Source organism: Zingiber officinale, chromosome 7A (assembly GCF_018446385.1).
Source record: "Zingiber officinale cultivar Zhangliang chromosome 7A, Zo_v1.1, whole genome shotgun sequence".
In the NCBI taxonomy this organism is placed as follows: Eukaryota; Viridiplantae; Streptophyta; class Magnoliopsida; order Zingiberales; family Zingiberaceae; genus Zingiber; species Zingiber officinale.
Genome location: NC_055998.1, coordinates 66618813 through 66642503, shown reverse-complemented (window position 1 = coordinate 66642503; position 23691 = coordinate 66618813). Strand labels below are relative to the sequence as shown.

Sequence of the window (23691 nt, the reverse complement as noted above, 5' to 3'; positions counted from 1 at the left end):
CTAATTTGAGGAACACTAAGTCCCCAACCTCAAATTCCAACGGTCTTCAGTGCACATCCGCATAGCTCTTCTGCCTGCTCTGAGCAGTTTCTATTCTCTGGCGAATGTTCTGAATGACTTTAGTGGTGTCCTCCATAAGGTCTGTCTGGAGTCTCATTTCTTTCTTTTCACCACCTTCATACCAACAGATAGGAGATCTACATCTCCTCCCATATAAAGCCTTGAAGGGTACCATTCCAATAGTAGTTTGATAGTTGTTGTTGTATGCGAATTCTGCTAAGCATAGGTATCGACACCATCTCCCTTTGAAATCTAGAGCACAAGCCAGTAGCATATCCTCCAAAACTTGGTTCACTCGTTCTGTTTGCCCGTCAGTTTGAGGATGAAATGCAGTGCTAAACCATAGTTTAGTACCAAGAGCTCTCTGAACACACTCCCAGAAGTGTGAAGTAAAGCGACTATCTCTATCATAAATTATGGTTTTGAGTACCCCATCCAATCTGATGACCTCTTTAACATACAGTTACGCTAGCGGTTCAATAGAGTAGGATGTTCTGATAGCTAGGAAATGAGCAGACTTGGTCAATCTGTCCACTATTACCTAGATGGCATCGTAACCATTCATAGTTCTGGGTAATCCTACTATAAAATCCATAGATATATCCTCCTAGTTCCACTCTGGGATTTGGATAGGCTGCAGAACTTCGCCTGGTCTCTGATATTTTTCTTTAACCTGTTGACACGTCAGAGAGGTACTAACGTATCTAGCAACATCTCTTTTCATTCCCGACCACCAGAAGCGTTCCTTTATATCTTGGTACATCTTGGTGGAACCAGGATGCATTGCATAGGGTGTTCCATGGGCTTCATCTAAAATTTTTCTTCGCAGTTCTTCTTGATTAGGGACACAGAGATGATCACCATAATATAGTATCTCACGATCTGACATTCGAAACTCTCCATTTTCTCCTTCCGGTATTCCCTGCTTGATCTTCTGAATATTAGGATCTTCATCTTGCCCTTTCTGTATATCATCAAGCAGGGTTGACACTAGAGTCAAAGTGGAGAGCTGCCCAGTAATAATTTCAAGCCCAAAATTTATTATTTCTTTTTGTAGGGGATGGGACATAGTAGATATAGACAATAACGTTGCACAAGATTTCCTACTTGTGCATCTGCCACTTTGTTCACTTTCCCTGGATGGTAGAGGATTTCACAGTCATAGTCTTTGACTAGCTCCAGCCATCTTTGTTGTCTCATGTTCAGGTCTTTCTGAGTGAAGAAATACCTAAGACTCTGGTGATCTGTGTAAATCTTGCACTAAGCTCTGTATAGGTAATGCCTCCAAATCTTGAGAGCGAAGACTACCGCTGCTAACTCAAGGTCATGAGTAGGATAGTTCTTCTCATAATCCTTGAGTTGTCTCGAGGCATAGGCAATGACTTTGCCATTCTGCATCAGTACAGCCCCGAACCCCAATTTAGAAGCATCGCTGTAAATATCGAATCTCTCATTATTCTCTTTTCACAATCTTTTGTCCACTCAAATTTTCTGTTCTTTCTAGTAAGTACTATCAATGGGGAAGCGATCCTTGAGAAGTTCTCTACAAATTTCCTGTAGTAGCCTGCTAACCCAAGGAAACTCCTGATTTTACTTGAATTCTTAGGTTTATTCCAGTTACTCACAACTTCTATTTTTGTTGGCTCCACCATAACCCCATCTTATGAAATAATGTGACCTAAGAAGGACACTTGATCGAGCTAGAACTCACACTTGGAGAACTTTGCGTACAACGGGCTCTACTGAACAATCTGTAATACTGTCCTCAGATGTTTAGCATGTTCTTCCTGAGTTTTGGAGTATATAAGGATATCATCTATGAAGACGATTACAAAATTATCCAAATATGTTTTGAATACTCTGTTCATCAGATCCATAAACGTAGCAGGAGCGTTCGTCACTCCAAAAGGCATAACTACAAGCTCGTAGTGCCCATACCTCGTTCGAAATGTCGTCTTCGGTAATCATCCGCTTGCACTTTCACTTGATGATATCCAGACCGCAAGTCTATCTTAGAAAAGGCTATGGCTCCCTTTAACTGATCAAATAGATCATCAATTCTCGGCAGGGGATACCTATTCTAGATTGTTACTTTGTTCAGCGCTCGGTAGTCCACACACATTCGCATGGACCCATCCTTTTTCTTTATGAAAAACACCAGAGCTCCCCATGGTGAGTGACTAGGGTGAATAAAACCCTTGTCAAGTAGCTCCTATAGCTATCCCTGAAGTTCTTTCAATTCTGCCGGAGCCATGCGATAAGGTGCTTTTGTGATTGGATGGGTACCAGGAATGAGTTCAATTTCAAATTCAATTTCTCTATCTGAAGCTACACCTGGCAACTCATCCAGAAACACTTTCGGGTAGTCACATACGACTCTAACTTCCTCTAGCTTTTGGTCTCTTTCTTGCTGGGTATTAGCCACATGTGCTAGAAACTCGACACATCCATCGACCAATATTTTATGAGCTTTTATGTCCGATAAGAACTTCTGGATTCTCTTCTTTGATTCTCCGATAAACTCAAACTTAGGCTCTGCCTCAGGTTGGAACAGGACTCGTCACTTACGACACTCGATGGAAGCACCATATTTGCTCAGAAAGTCCATCCCAAAAATAACATCATAATCAGACATATTTAGTATTATCAGATCACTGTACAGTTCCCTGTCTGAAATTTTGACTGGCACAGTACATAGCCAGTGTGTAGATGTCATTATCTCTCTCGAGGGTAGTGTCATCAATAACTGTCCGCTTAGGACCTCTGGGTGTATACCTATACTTTCAACAAATACTATGGAGACAAACGAATGGGTTGCCCAGTATCAAATAGTACAGTTGCATATCAATTAAAAATGTGTATCTGACTTGTGACAATGGTGGAGGCGTTTGATACCTCCTCTCTGTTAAGGGAGAAAACTCGACTATTTGTACAACTTGGTGGAGTTTCCAGTCTACCTTGGCTAATATGAGGACCCTCCAACGCGGCCTACACCTGGTGTAGTTATGCCTACTTGCCTCCATATTGCACAGGTTGTGCGGGAGGTAGGTTGATCATGGTTGGGCAATTCTTGGCCATATGCCCCTCTTGACCACATGTATAATAGCCACTCGTGCCCTTATGGCAAATTCCTAGATGCATCGTTCCGCACGTGGAACATGTAGCATACTTAGGCTGCTTGCTTATGGATCCTCCCTTCTTATTACTCAACTGCTTCCTCTTGGAGCTCCCCTTCCAGGTTGACCCATGACTCTGGGGTTTCTGAGTGCCAGAACTTCGTTGATTTTTATTCTCTATCAATACTGGCTTCTACTGCTTGATACTATTCAGATAATGCTCCATGATTAGGGCTATCTCTGACCTCAGCATTTTGAGCATTAGCCTCACCCTTTCTCGTTCCGTGCTGACCAACTCGGGGCATAGGCGAGCTAGTCTATTGAATTTCTTCACGGCTTTGTCGACTGATAAATCTCCTTGTCGAAATTCCATAAACTCGTCATAATGTTATTCATGACTCGAATATAGAAGAACTCTTCGAAGAACTCCGTTTCGAAGTCAGACCAGGTCATTTGATCCACTTTTCATTTTACCTTGACCCGTTCCCACCACATTCTTGCATCACTTATAAAACAGAAGAAAGAACATTTTATCTTTTCTACTTCCGGCCAGTCCAGTAGCTCCATTATGCTCTCCAGGTTTTTGAACCATGCTTGAGCATCCCATGGTTCATTGGTGTCAGAGAAATTCTTTGATTTCAGTTTCTGCCACTGGATGAGGTATGCTTCTTGCCTCACTATCTTTGTTGGGGCTACAGGTGTAACTGATGGAACTTCTGCTGTAATAGGTGCCACCATATTGGCTTTCGGTCGGAGTATGGGAGGAGCTTGTTGGTTAGCATTCAAGGTAGCAATAACTTGTTGCTGCTCCGCCAGTTGTCTCTACAGCTGAGCCACTATTTCTAACAGGTTGGGTTGTGGAGCAGACTTATTTTCCACTGGTTGAGCTTAATTAACTCTCGGCTGTCTAGCCAGTCATCCTCTAGGCATTCTACATATCATAAACCAAACCAGTGAGACATACGTCAACCCATACTCATTCCTACCTGCTATCCTTGCTACTTTCATATATAAGCATGCTAAATCTTAACAAGCATTTCTTACTAATCATACTGGAATAAAATGCATAAAAGTTATGAAAAAGGTACTTTCTTACTTAGAAGATGTAGGATCAATGCTTGAGGTGTGTGCGGCGGAAGGGTGGAACTTGCTTGGATACCAAACTATAACGACCACCCTACTTATTACCCTAACATAAGGCACGGACGTTACACTTTTCATACCTTCTAAAGACTTCGTTATGTGCACACTACTCTGCCCAGATATCTCCTCTGAACTTATTTCGACTGCTAAGCCATGTCTTGGAGTGAAGCAAAGCTAAGATAAAGTCTAGAGCTGCTAGAGGGTCTGGACTGTGTGACTCTGACCGACTGTGTAGCCTCACACGAGAAGGAGCTAGTCATGACTGTGTGGTGATAACCGGCCGTGTGACCTTACCGGGCCCGAGTCTGGGCACGGTCGTGTATGCCACATGGCCGTGTAAGGCCTTCACTACTGGAGCAGGGCACGACCGTGTGAAGCCACACGATCATGTCATCTTACCAACAACCGTGTGACTTCACACGGCCGTGTTACCTTGGCTGAGACCAAAAGGGTGCATGTCCGTGTGAATCCACACGGTCGTGTCACTCTGGCCGACAGGAAGAGGTGGATGTCCATGTGAAATCACATGGTCGTGTCACCTTGGCCGAGAGCAAGAGGTGCACGGCCGTGTGAATTCACACCGCCGTGTCACCTTGGCCGAATGGGAGAGGACCATGGTCGTGTGACTCCACACAGGCGTGTCACGGGACGTGTGCGGGTCACACCTAGCCCTACAAAAGAGGTTGTTCTCCCCTTTGTACTCCTTCTTAGACTTACATTCCATTCCTTTTCTTGAGGAAGAGTCTGTGACACACTAATTACTACCAAACTGTAAATCATCATAAGCAATTCTTAACGGTTTGTGTGTTTCATGCATAGCCAAAAGATAGGAAAATACACTACACCAAGGTTTAACATGTTCCTGTTGGGTTTTTCGGGCCGCGAAAACCACTTTTTCGCGTCGCATAAACTCCGAAAGCCCCGCGACCGGTTCCGTGCGAAGAATAAAACTTCGAAAACATTACGAGTACGAGTTTACAAACTTTAGATCTATATTAGAGTATGAGTTTTACCCTTGATGTGTGCCTTTCGCGAATCTTGCTCGTCCAATGGTGCCGGATCTCAAGATTGTCAAAGTAGACAACCCTCTAGAAGTATCCACACGAACACAAGAAGGAGATCACTAAACTAAAGTGTGCTAGCACCTTAGTAGGGTTCGGCAAGATGAGGAGAGGAAGAGCAAGAAGAGAGAGCACTAGGAGGAAGAAGATAAGAGTTACACTTGCAAAAATGAAACTTATTCATCCAATAAAGTGGTCGGCCACACTTATGTGGTTTGTAACCTCCATGGGATACCAAGAGTCATAACTCTTGGTAACTCCCAAGAGGTGTCACTTCACTTAAGTAACCATGATGATGTGGAGCATCATCATTGGTCCACTTAATGCCAACTCACCAATGAGGTGGCATAAAGTCAAGTCAAACTTGACTCTTCATCTTCCTCTCAAGTCATGTCAAACTTGACTTAATCTCTCTCATGGTTGATCTAATCCAACCATTTAATTCAAGCCAATTTAATATAATGAATCTAATTCATTTAATTAAATTGATTCAATGAGTCATAATCTAAATTAGACTCATTGAACACATGAATCAACTTGAGTCCAACTCAATTAACCCAATTAGGATTACTCTTAATCCAATTTGATTCATCACATGAATCTAATCCTCTTGGTTCATCATATGAACCTAATCTCCATCTAATTGTTCTTAGTGTGTGACCTATAGGTTCTTGTAACGTTGGCAATTCCCCTAAACCCATTTAGGAGCATAAGTAATGAGCGGTATCTAGCAATACATCATTACTACCCAAGTTACAAGAATGTTGAGATCCAACATCACCTTGTGACTACTAATTCTAACTCCTCACAATATATGACAAGTGTCCTTCTATCCTAGACAACAAAATGAGGCATAGACCGTGTCATCCTCTAATCAATCTAAATCTTGAACTCCAAGTAGACTCACTAAATTAAATGAGCTCCATATCTCATATTAACTCATTTGGGCATGGCCATGCACTTCGTGATCTCACTCTATCAAGAATACTGATATCGCTCCCGTCATATAGTGTAACGCCCGCCCTCCCTGCTAACCCTAAGGGACGGGGCTACGATACTCCATGTACAAATTTTTCTTTTTAAAACAGCGGAAGACTTAAAATAATTTTCTTAGTTTAATAAAAACTTTTCTTTTGTTTTTCTTTTCATCAAATCTGAACTACACTATCATGGCATCAATAACATGATATCAAAATTAGTAGAAACATAACATCAAGTCACACATACGGTACTACAATTCATGATACCAAAGCATAGTTCTTTAAAAGTTTTTAAAGCAGGTTCTTATTTGGTTGCCTAGCCACTGCCACACACATCTCCTTGCCTCTCCTGCTGCTCCTTTAGCTCATCCAGCTTTTTCCTTTATCTGTGGTACAAGGAAAGTAAGTTATAAGCACTCATGGCTCAGTAAGTTCCTTTCCTACTCACTAAAACCGAAAATCATCACATGATCAAAGAATGTCTCAACATAACATGATCTCAACTAGTCATGGCATAACATATCATACTCTTTAAGCATATCATGCAACATAACAAAATCATAACTAGTCATGGCATATCATCTCTTAAAGCATAGCATGAAACATGACATAATCATATCTAATCATGGCATATCATAGTATCATCATAAGGTGGCATGGCATATCAAGCTCTTAAAGCATAGCATGAAACATAACATAATCATATCTAATCATGGCATATCATAAATCATAGCATCATCACAACATGATCATAAGGTATATGCAATATGATTTTGAAAACATCTATCCGAAAAATATGTGTATGTCTCATGATCTTTAAAACCATTTCTTCTTACATATATACTTGAACATAATATCAACATAATCAGGGCCCCGGCTTGTACCACACATAGATAAATCACGTAGATATGCGCACTTCCTAAGTATATCCTAGGTAGCAGGTCTTGAATCATACAAGGAACTAGGTCCGGATCACACAGCCATAGACCTAGGGGCGTACTAAGGAGCCCATCCCTTTGTTTTTACTAGCCTGGATCACACAGCCAAAGGCCTAGGGGCTGATTAGGAGCCCACCCTTGGTACAAGCCTTACAAAGTAAAGTAGCATGTATAAAAATGCATCATTTAGTCACATAGCATATCATAGAAGTATGCATCACTTAGGCATACGTTATGTCATAAAAGTATGCATCACTTAGGCATACATCATATCATAAATAGTATGCATCACTTAGGCATACATCATGTCATAAAAAGTATGCATCACTTAGGCATACATCATGTCATAAAAGCATGCATATTTTCACCATATAGCATATCATGAGAGCATGCATATTTTAGGCACATAGAATATCATCAAAGCATGCATATTTCTATCCACATAGCATATCATGAAAGCATGCATAATTTAAGCACATAACATATCATCCAAGCATGCATATTTCTATCCACCTAGCATATCATGAAAGCATGCATATTTTAAGCACATAGCATATCGTCAAAGCATGCATATTTCTATCCACATAGCATATCATGAAAGCATGTATATTTTAAGCACATAGCATATCATCAAAGCATGCATATTTCTAAGCACATATCATATCATGGAAAGTATAAATCACAAGCATACATGTTTAAGCATAAGGATGTATCATGTGATTATACTATCATAAGAAACATGGTAACATAGTTAGCTTGGGTTCTAAGCTTCCTAATCCCTTGGGTTCTTATCATGGCCGAACCCCCCCTTAGATCTCAATTTAGGTAAAAACAATCTCCAAGCATGTGGAACCTAAATTATCATCACATCAATTTCATAGGAAGCATTATAAGCATGATTAACTTGGTTTCTAAGTTCTCCAAGTCCCTAAACTTCATGTGGCCGAACCCTATCAGGTGTGAAATAAGGTCCCAAATGTCATGAAAGCATGGAAACCTTAAACCATATTTATAGCATTTTTTTCCAAGTAACATAGTAAGCATATTTGAGCTAGTTCCTAAGTTCTTCAAGCCCTTAACATATGTCATGGTCGAAATTTAACAAGTATTCATTAGGGCTAAAAGCAAGCATACAAGCATGTGAACTTAAACTAACATCATGTATAAATTCATAATAAGGCATCATACAATGGGTATGGTCGAAATTTACCCTAGCCTCATTTTAGGTCATTAAACAACATATAGCATGAGAACTTTGGCTTTCTACTTATCATATTTCATGTAGAGTGACATGAGCATATTTAATTTTTGTTCTAGGGTTTCTAGGGCATCTATCCCTTCATGGCCAAAACATACAATGGTCCATTTAGGTCATGGAAAAATTATACAAGCATGTGACTCAATCAACATATTATCATATTTCCATAAGAAGCATTTTTAACACAATTGGTTTCAATTCTAAGGCCTCTAGGTCATTTAAACCCTACTTGGCCGAGACTCATCAGTGTTTAAATTTGCTTCAAATAGCCTAAAAGCATAGGAAGTCATACAAGTTTCATAGCATGTATAAAGACAAGCATAATAAACATACATGTGAATTGTGTCTTAGGCTTCCTAGGTTTCTTTCCTTTTTCTTTTATTTTTCCTCATGGCCGAAACCTACCAATCTCTAAACTAGGTTTTAAGTGGCCTAAAGCATGGAAAACCTAAGTAAGTTTCATGTCAAAAATTACTAAGAACATCATATACAAATTTGGTTCATAAACCAGCTAGGACCCTTGTGATCTTACATGTCATATATCATGTAACTAAATTCTCTATACCCTAATTAAGCATGAGAGCATTAAACAACTTTCATATCTTAATATCACAGAGGTCTTGAGCATGTTAAAATTTTGTTTAAGCTTTTCTAAGCTATCCATCTTATCATGGCCGAAAATCTTAATGAAGAGTTCATGAATTTCTAGCAATATTCAACATGCAATTCTTTAAGAGAACTCTATATTCTATCATATAAACATGGTTACTTAAATTTAAAGGTCTTCCTAACCCTAAGCTCTTTTCTTGGCCAAAACATATGAGTGGATTTCTTTTGGTTCCAAGTAACTTTCAAGCAAGAAAAACCAACAAAAGACCCTTAGTAATTCATGGAGGGAATCTTGTACTAGTTTGGTTAAACAATGATTTCCCTAACCTCTTTAAAATATTTTTGACCGAAATTCTAGGGTTAGGTACTCCTTTGACCAAGCATCATATAGGTATAAAAACATGAAGGAAAACCTTCCTACATAGCATAGAAAAATATCATGAAATGAGGACTTGTTTAAACCTTCCTAGATTTGAAAACTCTTCTTTGGCCGAATTTTTCTTAAATTCTATTCTAGGTTTTCTAATCCTCATAAAATCTGAAAAGCACATAAAACGCCTTGTACCACAGGTGAGGGGAAGCTTACTTCCTTTTCGCTTGTGGATCTAAGGTGTGGTGATGGAAGAAGTAGCCTCTTCTTCTAGTTCCCTTCCCTTGATTCCCTTGCTAAGTCCTCCTTGTATCTTAGGCTTTCTTAGGAGAAAACCTTGGCTTGGGCCGAAGATGGAGGAGAGGGGACTGAGGGTTCAGTGAGGGAGAGGGAGGATGAGGGAAAATAAGAGAAAAATAGACTTTTCCCTTTACATCATTTTTTTTATATTAAGGGGGAAGAGGTAGCAAAATTGGTTTTTGCTTTCCTTCTCCTTTAACTCATTTTCTATTTTCTTTTATTTATTTTATTTTCTAATTTATTCTCATCATTTATGATGAGAACAAGGGGGAATGAATCCCCTTCATTCTCCATTTAATGTCACGGCAAGAGAGGGAAAAGAGAGAGAAAGGGAGGAAGGCAAGTTGCCTTTCTCTTGCTCTTTTCTTGCTTTCTCTTCTTAGATCTTTACTCCTATCTTTATCATGCATTCCCTTTCCTTGCTATCAATATCTTCTCTCTATCCCAATTGGTTACTACTAATTAATTCTATAAATTATAATATAAGAGGTTCAAGGTTCAATCCTTGACCTCCTCTTCTTTTTATTTCATTTTATTTCTTTTTGCTTCAACTCACTTCTTATTATTTTTCTAAGGCAAAATTCATCATTCTCTTATTTATCTTAAAAGTTTAGTGGGTGTTACATATAGGAGGGATAGATCTCATCTACATCACACACATCCCTCTGCATAATTCATTACATACCAGTAATCACCTTTATAGTTCACCCAGTTACGGGTGACGTTTGACGAAACCAAAGTACATAACTCCTTATGTAGGGATCCATGATGACTTCAGGTCCAAGGACTAGTAGTCATACTAATAGCCACATGAGAAAGTATATGACACTCATATAACGATCCATGAGACTTTCTCATGGCGGGTCATTCAGTATACATTCTCCAATGCATATCCATGTGTCAACTTGATATCTCTATATCCATGACTTGTGAGATCAAGTCATCGAGTAAACCTACATGCTAGTCTTATTGCATTAACATTGTCCCTGAATGTTAATACTCGACTAGGAATGATTAAGAGTAGTGTTTCTTATATCATCTCACTATCGGTTCAACTAACCGATTGATATAGGTGAGAACCTTCTACTCAAGGACGCTATTATACTTAGTTTATTTGGCACCAATACAAGTATGTATAATAACCAAAATAAATGTATTTATTTATATAAGAATATGATACAACAAGTCCATAATACAATCATCAAATGATTGGCACTAGGACTCTAACTAACAATCTCCCACTAGCACTAGTGCCAATCAGTGTAGGCTCTAAGCCCCAATGACATAGTGTGACCATCATGCTTCCTCTGTGCCAAAGCCTTGGTCAAGGGATCTGCGATGTTAGCCTCTATAGGTACTCTACAAATCTTTACATCTCCTCTCTCGATAATATCTTGAATGAGATAGAAGCGTCGTAGTATGTGTTTGGTCCGCTGGTGTGAGCGAGGTTCCTTAGCCTGTGCTATAGCTCCATTATTGTCATAATAGAGCTCAATAGGGTCAGCGATACTAGGAACCACCCCAAGTTCAGTGATGAACTTGCGGATCCAAACTGCCTCCTTTGCTGCCTCTGATGCAGCAATGTACTCTACCTCTGTCGTAGAATCAGCGACTGTGTCCTGCTTCGAACTCTTCTAGCTCACAGCACCACCATTGATGCAAAACACGAACCCTGACTGCGATCGATAATCATCCTGATCGGTCAAGAAGCTAGCATCACTGTAACCCTTTACAGCTAGCTCATCATTGCCTCCATATATCAAGAAATATTCTTTAGTTCTTCTTAAGTACTTAAGAATATTCTTAACCGCTATCCAGTGACTTTCACCTGGATCTGACTGGTATCTGCTCGTCATGCTCAAAGCATACGAGACATCAGGTCGAGTACATAGCATGGCGTACATGATAGATCCTATGGCTGACGCATAAGGGATATGATCCATGCGGTCTCTCTCCTCTCTAGAAGAGGGACCTTGAGTCTTCGAAAGACTCACGCCATGTGACATCGGCAGAAATCCCTTCTTGGAGTTCTGCATGCCAAACTGAAGGAGTACCTTGTTAATATATGTACTCTGACTTAGGCCAAGCAATCTCTTAGATCTATCTCTATAGACCTGTATCCCTAGAATGCGGGATGCCTCACTAAATTCCTTCATTGAGAAGCAACTCCCTAGCCAGGTCTTGACAGACTGAAGCAAAAGGATGTCCTTCCCAATGAGTAGTATGTCATTCACATACAATATGAGGAAGACAACTATATCCCCTACATCCTTCTTGTAGACACAAGGCTCATCTTCGTTCTTGATGAAACCAAACTGTTTTATTGCATCATCGAATCGAAGATTCCAGCTCCGAGAAGCTTGCTTTATGCACCTTGCATACTCTGCTAGCATGCTGTGGATCTACAAAACCCTCAGGTTGTGTCATGTACACATCCTCGAGCGGGTTTTCATTCGAAACGCAGTTTTGACATCCATCTGTCATATCTCATAGTCATGCTGCAATAGCAAGCATGATCCGAATGGACTTAAACATCGCTACTGGAGAAAAGGTTTCATCATAGTCAATACCATGAATCTGCTTGAAACCTTTAGCTACCAAGCGACCCTTATAGATAAGTCCATCCATGTCAGTCTTTCTCTTAAAGACCCACTTACACCCAATGGGTTTTACCCCTTCAAGTGGATCAACTAAAGTCCATACTTGGTTGGTGTACATGGATTCCATCTCGGATCTCATGGCCTCTAGCCATTTCTCGGAATCTGGTCTCATCATAGCTTCCTGATAGGTGATAGGCTCATCTTCTATGAGCACAACGTCATCATGGTCAAACAAGAGAAATGAGTATCTCTCAGGCTGACGACGTACCCTATCAGACCTACGAAGAGGTATGTCTACTTGAACTGGTTGTTGTTCCTCAACTCCTTGTGGAACAACATCATCCACAACACTTTGTGGTTCCAGTTCAACTTCCATCGAGGCTTCAGTGCTATTGTTCATATCTTGAACTTCTTCAAGATCGAACGTGCTCCCACTAGTCTTTCTAGAAACAAAGTCCCTTTCTAGAAGACCCCAGTCTTTGCCACAACTACCTTGTGCTGACTGGGAATGTAGAAGTAATATCCCTTAGTTTCCTTAAGATATCCAATAAAGTAGCACTTGTCAGATTTGGGTCCTAATTCACTACAACAAAAACCTTCATAGACATCGGTTTTCCACCGATGTCTATTACATTTTCGACCGATGTCTATGAAGGCGATGTAAAAAGTCTGTCATTTTAGACATCGGGTTAAAACCGATGTAGTATCACTTAACTACATCGGGTGTAAAACCGATGTAATATTATATGTTAATAACACCAGTTTTGACAGCGGTATACAACCGATGTAATATTAGTTAATAACACCGGTTTTGCAACGGTGAAAAACCGATGTAATATCAATATTGTTTAACGACACAAATCCAATTTCCGAAATAGTGAAAAACCAATATTATCACCAAGTAAATCATAAAATTAAGTTAATATTATTAATTCACTAATAAAATCACAAATAAAAATGCACCGATGTATCTAAACACACCAAGTTAATATCCATATAACCAACGCATAAATATTCTTCTTATAACATAAAAAGATAATAGATATTGTGTACATCAAGTTGGTATCCACAAATTACACATAACTATTCTTCTTACAACATCAAAAGGTAATAGATAGTACACAAATATGTTTCTTACTGGTGCCAACATTATCCTTCTTGCTCTGTGCATAGTAGCTAAGTTTACCCGTGAAGCTAAACTGGGCACAGATAATCCTCCAGAACTGATGCTTCTTCCCATGTTACCACTGCCAACAATGTTGCCTACAGAGCTTGTAAGTCTTGGCCCTACATTACTCAATACTAGAGAAACTCCCAAACCAGGAATAGAACTACAATTCCCATAAGCTGAACTTGAGGAAATACCAATTATTGACCCAGTGACTCCATTAATATTACTACTACTAAAAGCATGATTTCCAACAACATTAATACCCCCTCTATTTGTGACACCAGAGCCATGAGGCATCTGCATGAAAAAAAATCCAAAATCAATACTATAAAACACATTCAAAGGACCATATGATGTAGTGAAGTAATGTGGAAATAAACTCATGCCAGACCTGGGATAATGCAACCAAAAGATTGTTTGATGAGAACCGTCCACTAGGAATGCTTCCTCCTGGTTGTTGAACACCACCTGATGGTACAACACCCATTGCGGCCTCTCTAGATGCAAGCGAACCAGGCACAGTTGACAGGTTGAAGCTTCCATGAATATTATGCAATCCTTGAAGACCACCTATTTTTTTACAAACCATAATCAAAATTCCACATACAAGCAAAATTTCACATGAATATGTTAATAAAGTTTATGTAGGAATGTCTAACCAGAAGGATGGAACCAAGGCACTGTTTATATTAATACCAAGAGTAAAATTACATCAGATACAAATCCCATACATAAAATAACAGATAGACAATTTGGGATGAATATTGAAGTCTATAACTATTTATTCTACTTCTCTCCATCAAGCTAGAACATAATGGAGCATAGACATTGATGGTGCTTAGTTTGTTAAGTTGTACTCAATAAATATTTGATTATCAATTTAGTAACCTTGTGATTTCTTAAACCATGCTCTACAAATTTGTTTGACAGCATAGATAACTTTCTTAAACATTCTAAAAATTTTCAAGTTTACAATAATGGTTATTTTTATTTTACTATTTTCCTTAATTTGATATCATCTGAACCTGATAATAATTATTTTCAACAAGAAAGAAGGCTTACCGTCCATGTCCAGAATCAGATATTGTAGTGTTTCTTCCTCCTCTATCCACCTCATGATTCTGTCCAGAATCAGATATTGCATTACAATAGAATAATCAAGTTTATCCAGTACTACATATAATACAAATTTATTATATTATAATCGAGTGGATTGACTGAATCCAAATTTATTAGGACTATCTGTTTAATTTGAACATTTTCAGCTAACATATTTACTAAAACACACAAACATCTTCAGAAGTTGATAATTCTCGTTCTATGAGAAGAGATCTCCATTCAATCATATTATCTTAGATGTTGCACAGAACTAAAAGCGCAATTAAATAAACAAGAGCCTTATTTCTGAACTACAAATAACCTCTCTTTTTTTAAAGAAAAATTTATTTTGCAGACTACAAAGAAAGATCAATAGCAGAACGTTGTAAGACTGGCAACTTGTAGCAGGAAGCTAAACATTGCATCACAATAACTTCCAATTTTCAACAGAACTAAGCTTTGGAGAACTTGATACTACAGATTAAGAGGTCTATGTCCCTTAACCAGCTAATAATGCTTACCTTCTTAATAAGTCTAAGAAGAGCAAGGACTAATACTGAGCGACTAGGATGAGAGGAATAACCACGCAAAGCACTGTTTGTCTTACTCACAAAGCTCCATATTCCTTTGGCGAATGTCAGTTTTGCCATCTCAACATTGAGGCCAGCATCTTCTTGATGAACCACTGTTATTTCACAGGCGTCCCTACCAGGAACTGCAACAGAAAGCTTCACATATCAAGACTTTGATCAAAGATGCCACCAAAAATAAAATAATTTTTTTTAAAAAAAAAAACATGTTTGGTCATGAGCTCTGCTCTTTGATGTAGAAAGTAACATTAGATGTTAATCTTTGCTTATTTATACTCTAATCATACAGAATGGATAGTCTTTCTCGGCAATGAAAAGAAGTCTTGAACAAATAAACCATCAGCTGAATACAGAGACTCAGAACGCAAGCAGAAGTTGGAAATAACTGATTGCTGAGTGTCGAATGTTGTCCAGTATAAACTTAATAAAGTATCATTCCAGCCAAGATAGTTTTTAATTGGAGACATTAATTGAGTAAATGAGATGGCTTCTAACAATGTGCATCAAAGACGAGACCTAGTTAAGCAAAGTCTTAGGCTAAACAAATTTGCCAAAAAAGAAAATCCTTCATTAAATAAGACGAGAAAATAGTTAGTACGAGAGGTACTAAACATGCTAAAAAATGTAGTAACAAAAATTTCAACAATATAACTTGCTTGCCTTGTCTTATATGCCAACCCGATCTATAAAAACGAACTCGTACATACTTTTTTTGACGTGGGGCTAGAGGATGCTCACAATCCTACAAAGATCATGATAGATAATTGTTATAGGAAACAACATTGAAGTATATTGTTACAATGAATAAGAGAAAATTTCAATCTAGCATGAAATCAAGCTGCAATGTTTGGTTGACCATATTCAATTGCTGTATCTGAAAGACGACACTATCCTTAAGTGAGCAAGCATAACCTGCATAGAAAAAGTCTGAACGCTATGTTGGATACTAATAAGTCATGTCGGACTTCATTAAATTTTGAAGTTGACCTTATGATACATTGAAGTTCAAACAGAAAGATGAAAAGTGTCTATAGAGTTGCATCAAAGAGCAGGCACTGTGGTAAACATAAGCTCATGGCATTACTTACTTAAAATATAACATTTGAAGCCACATTTCTCCTTATCTCTATTTATTTTGACCTGTTGTTTTATGTTTATCATCAGTGATAATCTATTATAAGGTAGGCTGCTAATGCTAGACAGCAGCCATTGCAAAGTACAACAAACATGATTAGGACTATCTGTTTAATTTGAACATTTTCAACTAACATATTTACTAAAACACACAAACATCTTCAGAAGTTGATAATTCTCGTTCTATGAGAAGAGATCTCCATTCAATCATATTATCTTAGATGTTCCACAGAACTAAAAGCGCAATTATATAAACAAGAGCCTTATTTTTGAACTACAAATAACCTCTCTTTTTTTAAAGAAAAATTTATTTTGCAGACTGCAAAGAAAGATCAACAACATAACGTTGTAAGACTGGCAACTTGTAGCAGGAAGCTAAACATTGCATCACAATAACTTCCAATTTTCAGCAGAACTAAGCTTTGGAGAACCTGATACTACAGATTAAGAGGTCTATGTCCCTTAACCGCTAACCAACATGAAACAGTCGGATGCATGAGATTTGAGAAGCCATACCTAGAATGGGTTTTATCTTCACTGCTCCCTCAGCAGCTGGTCCTTCCGTGCAGCTCACGGTAGAGGCGCCAGGGCCCAAAACACTTGCTTCTCCTGCTCCTTCCCTTGGCTCTTGGACACCCCCTTGCTCTTCGACTCTTTGTCCGACTTCTTCTTCTTCTTGAGAGTCTCAAGCACCGCGAAGAAGTTAGTGCTATTGATCTTCAGCGGCCCATCGTCCCTCCTGCTTCCGCCTCCGACCATCTCTCCCAATCGATGAACCAAGACAAATCCAGCCTACACTTGCGATATCGGCCTCAAACCTAACCCAGCGCTCCGGAAAAGAGCCAAAACACACAAATCGATGCACAAAACAAATGCGAACAAGCTAGAGACAATAAAAAGGATATGTTTACAGAGCAATAGTCTTTCCAACAGAACTCCGGTGACTGCAGCTGGTGAGGAGGAGTTATCTTCGTTCCTTTAGAGGTCTTCGGAGTTAAAGAGGTCGAGAAGGCGGAGCACGAATGAGTGCTCGATGTAGCGCTTGGCGACCTTGGTATCGGTGTCGGACGACACGACGTAGCGGAGAAGGAGCTCATAGACGAGCTGGAGATGAGGCCAGGTGGGGTCGAGGTAGGGGTCCTCCTCCTCCGGGTCGGAGAAGTCGAAGAGCACAGAGCAGATCCGGAGTTTGCGGAGAAAGAGCGCCTGGCGCTCGAGTACGGGTACATCGCGGAAGAGTGGGAGGGACTCGATTTACAGGACGGCACCGGGGGCTGGGGAGGAGTGCAGTTGGCGGGGGGAGCCGGGATCGGCGTCTGAGGAGCGGGAGGCAAAAGAAAGCGCCTGAGGAGCGGGATAGGCGCCTGAGGATTAGGGTTTAGATTTATGGTGGGCGAGGAGAAGCCAAAAGAAAGCGCGCTAAGAAAGTCTGTTCAAATTTTGATTCATAGACACCGGGTTTTAAAAACCGATGTTAAAATCGATGTCTATTAACGAAAAAAAAGGCACTCATAGACATCACCTAAAAACCCGATGTCTATGAGCGAAAATCTGTGCTCATAGACACCGGTTTTTGGAAAAATCGGTGTAAAATACTCAAAGACATCGGTTTTTGCTTAAAACCGTTGTTGTTCCACCGATGTCTATGAAGGATTTTCTTGTAGTGATTTGTCTGAGACTTGACGTCTAACGTAAACTTCACAACCCCAAATCCTCATAAAAGACACCTGGGCATCTCTCCCAGTCCATATCCTATATGGTGTCTTTATCACAGCCTTGGATGGAACTCGGTTGAGTATAAAAGCTATCGTGTCTAGAGAATAGCCCCAAAGGTATGTCGGAAGATCTGTGTGACTCATCATAGATCGTACCATATTTAATAGGGTACGATTCCTCCTTTTGGATACACTATTCCACTGTGGTGTTCCAAGAGGAGTGAGTTGGGATATAATCCCACACTCAGCGAGGTAGTCACGAAACTCATGGCTAAGGTATTCTCCACCTCGATCTGATCGAAGTATCTTAATACTCTTGCCAAGCTGGTTCTGTACTTCATTCTTGAATTCTTTGAACTTTTCAAAGGATTCTGACTTATGTGTCATCAAGTACACATAACCATATCTACTGAAGTCATCAGTAAATATGATGAAGTACCTATAACCGCCTCTAGCAGCGACATTGAAAGGGTTACATATATCACTATGTATAAGACCTAACAAGTAAGTCGCTTTCTCACTGTGCCCACTAAAGGGAGTCTTGGTCATCTTGCCTAGTAGGCATGACGCGCATGTCTCATAAGATTCAAAATTAAATGAGTCCAGCAAATCATCCTTATGGAGCTGGGATAAGCGCTTGTCATTTATATGACCTAAGTGACAGTGCCAGAGATAGGTTTGGTTCATGTCATTTGACTTGAACCTCTTGGTATTTATGTTATAGATAGGGCTTTCAAGATCTAGAATATAGAGTCCGTTCATCAGAGGTGCACTACAATAGAACATATCTTTTAAATAAATAGAACAACATTTGTCCTTAATTATAAAAGAGAAACCTTTCTTATCCAAACAAGAAACTGAAATTATGTTCTTAATTAATGCAGGCACATAACAACAATCATCAAACTCTAATACAAGCCCAGAGGACAGAGATAGAAAATAAGTCCCTACAGCAACAGCAGCAACCCGTGCTCCATTGCCTACGCGTAGGTCCACCTCGCCCTTCGCCAATGCCCTGCTATTTCTCAGCGCTTGCACATTAGTACAAATGTGAGATGCACATCCGGTATCTAATACCCATGATGAAGAAATAGATAGATTGACTTCTATAACATATATACCTGAAGTGGAAGTCTCACTTCGCTTCTTCTTAAGATCTTCTAAGTACACCTTGCAGTTCCTCTTCCAGTGCCCGGTCTGACCGAAGTGGAAGCAGGTAGCATTCTTGGCGACCCCTCCTTTAGGCTTCAGTGCCTTGCCTTTGCCCTTGGCTTGGGACTTTCCCTTGCCTTTGGGCTTGCCCTTGCCCTTGTGTTTCTGAACCATCAGAACAGAGTGGGGCTTTGCCTTCTTATGGTTCAGCTCAGCAGTTCTTAACATGCTAAGCAGCTCGGGCAGTGGCTTGTCAATTTCGTTCATATTGTAGTTTAGAACGAACTGACTATAGCTATCCGGCAAGGATTGCAAGATCAGGACAGTGGCCAGCTCTTGGCCAAGCGGGAATCCCAACCTCTATAAGTTTTCTATGTACCCAATCATTTTGAGTACATATGGGCCTACGGAAGCCCCATCTAACATCTTGGACTGAAACAGTGTTGGGTTTTTCGGGCCACGAAAATCGCTTTTTCGCGTCGTGGAAAGCCTGAAAGCCGCTAGCCAACGGATCCATGCAAAGAAAAATTTGAAAAACATACGAATACGAGTTTCTACCTAGATCTGCACTTAGATCTACAAAAGAAAAGGTTATACCTTTGAAGCGAAGCCCTTCGCGTTCCCGCTCGTCCAAATGGTGTCGGATCTCGAAGTTGTCAACGTAGACAACTCTCTATATGTATCCACACAAACAAGTAGGTGGAGAAAAACCACACAAAAGGTGTGCTAGCACCTTTGGATGGTTCGACCAAGACAGGAGAGGGAGAGCAAAATTGGAGCAAGGAAGAAGATGAAGGAATGAATGAGATTAATTCACTAAATGAAAAAACATCTCCCCATTCATGTGGCCGGCCACATTAAGAGGGTGTGTAACTCCCATGGAATGCCAAGAGTCACAACTCTTGATAACTCCTATGAGGTGGCATCCCACTTAAGCAACCATGATGATGTGGAGCATCATCATTGGTCCACTCAATACCAACTCACCAATGAGGTGGCATAAAGTCAAGTCAAACTTGACTCTTCATCTTCCTCTCAAGTCAAGTCAAACTTGACTTAATCTCTCTCATGGTTTATCTAATTCAACCATTTAATTCAAGTCAATTTAATATAATGAATCTAATTCATCTAATTAAATTGATTCAATGAGTCATAATCCAAATTAGACTCATTAAACACATGAATCAACTTGAGTCTAACTCAATTAGCCCAATTAGGATTACTCTTAATCCAATTTGATTCATCAAATGAATCTAATCCTCTTGGTTTATCATATGAACCTAATCTCCATCTAATTGTCCATAGTGTGTGACCCTATAGGTTCTTGTAACGTTGGCAATGCCCCTAAACCCATTTAGGAGCATAAGTATTGAGCGGTATCTAGCAACACATCATTACTACCCAATGTTACAAGAATGTTGAGATCCAACATCACCTTGTGACTACTAATTGTGACTCCTCACAAAATATGACTAGTGTCCTTCTATCCTAGATATCTAGATTGATCAATGTGAGGCATAGACCATGTCATCCTCTAATCAATCTAAATCTTGAACTCCAAGTAGACTCACTCAATCAAATGAGCTCAATATCTCATATTGACTCATTTGGGCATGGCCATGCACTTCGTGGTCTCACTCTATCAAGAATATCGATGTCGCTCCCATCATATAGGAGGGATAGATCTCATCTACATCACTCACATCCCTCCGCATAATTTATTACATGCCCAGTAATCACTTTTATAGTCCACCCAGTTACGGGTGACGTTTGACAAAACTAAAGTACATAACTCCTTATGTAGGGATCCATGGTGACTTCAGGTCTAAGGACTAGTAGTCATACTAATAGTCACATGAGAAAGTATATGACACTCATATAACGATCTATGATACTTTCTCATGGCGAGTCATTCAGTATACATTCTCTAATGCATACCCATGTGTCAACTTGATATCTCTATATCCATGACTTGTGTGATCAAGTCATCGAGTTGACCTACATGCTAGTCTTATTGCATTAACATTGTCCCTGAATGTTAATACTCGACTTGGAATGATTAAGCGTAGTGTTCCCTATATCATCTCACTATCGGTTCAGCTAACCGATTAATATAGGTAAGAACTTTCTACTTAAGGACGTTATTATACTTAGTTTATATGGCACCAATACAAGTAAGTATAATAATCAAAAACCAAATGTCTTTATTTATATAGAATATGATACAACAAGTCCATAATACAATCATCAAATGATTGGCTCTAGGGCTCTAGCTTCCTGATAGGTGGTAGGCTCATCCTCTATGAGCACAACGTCATCATGGTCAGACAAGAGAAATGAGTATCTCTCAGGCTGACGACGTACCCTATCAGACCTGCGAAGAGGTATGTCTACTTGAACTGGTTGTTGTTCCTCAACTCTTTGTGGAACAACATCATCCACAACACTTTGTGGTTCCAGTTCGACTTCCATCGAGGTTTCAGCGCTATTGTTCACATCTTGAACTTCTTTAAGATCGAATGTACTCCCACTAATCTTTCTAGTAACAAAGTCCCTTTCTAGAAAGACTCCAGTCTTTGCCACAACTATCTTGTGCTGACTGGGAATGTAGAAGTAATATCCCTTAGTTTCCTTGGGATATCCAATAAAGTAGCACTTGTCAGATTTGGGTCCTAATTTGTCTGAGACTTGACGTCTAACGTAAGCCTCACAACCCCAAATCCACATGAAAGACACCTGGGCATCTCTCCCAATCCATATCCTATATGGTGACTTTGTCACGGCCTTGGATGGAACTCGGTTGAGTATAAAAGCTACCGTATCTAGAGCATAGCCCCAAAGGTATGTCGGAAGATCTGTGTGACTCATCATAGATCGTACCATATCTAATAGGGTACGATTCCTCCTTTCGGATACACCATTCCCATGTGGTGTTCCAGGAGGAGTGAGTTGGGATAGAATCCCACACTCGGCTAGATAGTCACGAAACTCATGGCTAAGGTATTCTCCACCTCGATCTGATCGAAGTATCTTAATACTCTTGCCAAGCTGGTTCTGTACTTCATTCTTGAATTCTTTGAACTTTTCTAAGGATTCTGACTTATGTGTCATCAAGTACACATAACCATATCTACTGAAGTCATCAGTAAATGTGATGAAGTACCTATAACAGCCTCTAGCAGCGACATTGAAAGGGCCACATACATCACTATGTATAAGTCCTAACAAATCAGTCGCTCTCTCGCTGTGCCCACTAAAGGGAGTCTTGGTCATCTTGCCTCGTAGGCATGAATCGCATATCTCATATGATTCAAAATCAAATGAGTCCAGCAAACCATCCTTATGGAGCTGGGATAAGCGCTTGTCATTTATATGACCTAAGCGACAGTGCCAGAGGTAGGTTTAGTTCATGTCATTGGACTTGAACCTCTTGGTATTTATGTTATAGATAGGGCTCTCAAGGTCTAGAATATAGAGTCCGTTCATCAGAGGTGCACTACAATAGAATATATCGTTTAAATAGACGGAACAACATTTGTTCTTTATTGTAAACGAAAATCCTTTCTTGTCCAAACAAGAAACTGAAATTATGTTCTTAGTCAAGGCAGACACATAACAATAATCATCTAATTCTAGTACAAGCCCAGAGGGTAGAGATAGATAGTAAGTTCCTACAGCAATAGCAGCAACCCGTGCTCCATTGCCTACTCGTAGGTCTACCTCACCCTTCGTCAATGCCCTGCTATTTCTCAGCGCTTGTACATTATTACAAATGTGCGAAGCACATCCGGTATCTAATACGCACGAAGAATAAATAGAGAGGTTGACTTCTATAACATGTATACCTGGAGTAGAAATCTTATTTCTCTTCTTCTTAAGATCTTCTAGGTATTCTTTGGAGTTCCTCTTCCAGTGCCTTGCTTGTCCTTGATATAGGTGACAAAGATGTTCAACCATATCGTAAGCGCCCATCAACTCATGTTGCCTTTGAAGCTCAGAGTTCATGGTCGCGAGCATAAGACAGGACACATCTAATGCGTCATCTTGATGCTTCTTGTAAGCATCTCGGTCTGCTCGCGTGGCAGTGGTAGGAGGAGCCTCCGGAATGGGCTGCTCTAGAACGTACAGTTTACGTTCTTGGGTGAGAACTATTCTCAGATTCCTGTACTAGTCCAGGAAATTTGCTCCATTAAGCTTGTCCTTCTTAAGGACAGAACACATAGAGAAGTTGTTCGTGTTTGACGTTATGGAAATTCTACAACAGAAATATATGCAGAAATAAATATCATATTCTTTTAAATCATTTAATTAGTCCTTTAACTAAATGATGCTCCCATTGAATTCTATAATTCATGTGGGACAAGATCCACTTCATACTAACCCTTGAGTTAGCTTT

The 23691-nt window shown here is 39.8% G+C and overlaps 1 protein-coding gene across 9 annotated transcripts; it reads right to left on the bottom strand.

Annotated features, from left to right (window-relative positions):
* Window positions 1–13489: 13489 nt before the first annotated feature.
* On the bottom strand, window positions 13490–17815 carry LOC122001461 (probable NOT transcription complex subunit VIP2). 9 transcript variants are annotated; one of them, XM_042556210.1, is made up of 7 exons: window positions 16383–16401; window positions 16151–16221; window positions 15955–16036; window positions 15312–15419; window positions 14669–14727; window positions 13998–14176; window positions 13490–13903 (listed from the first exon to the last, which is right to left on the bottom strand). In XM_042556210.1, exons 4-7 carry the CDS (start codon window positions 15323–15325, stop codon window positions 13490–13492), a joined length of 666 nt encoding a protein of 221 aa, XP_042412144.1. In that variant the 5' UTR covers window positions 15326–15419; window positions 15955–16036; window positions 16151–16221; window positions 16383–16401. The 9 variants fall into 9 exon arrangements, with proteins under 9 accessions (XP_042412144.1, XP_042412143.1, XP_042412147.1 ...); XM_042556215.1 differs by having other exon boundaries at window positions 13758–13903; window positions 15226–15419; window positions 16383–16690; XM_042556216.1 differs by having other exon boundaries at window positions 13758–13903; window positions 15316–15419; window positions 16383–16688.
* Window positions 17816–23691: the final 5876 nt, after the last annotated feature.

Excerpts from the sequence above, each read along its gene's own strand:
- LOC122001461 (XM_042556208.1), bottom strand. The coding sequence starts at position 14,750 with ATGCAATATCTGATTCTGGACAGAATCATGAGGTGGATAGAGGAGGAA. Across the intron at positions 14,177-14,668 it reads TCTGATTCTGGACATGGACG|GTGGTCTTCAAGGATTGCAT; the intron begins GTAAGCCTTCTT and ends GTAAAAAAATAG. Across the intron at positions 13,904-13,997 it reads TTTTGGTTGCATTATCCCAG|ATGCCTCATGGCTCTGGTGT; the intron begins GTCTGGCATGAG and ends TTTTTCATGCAG.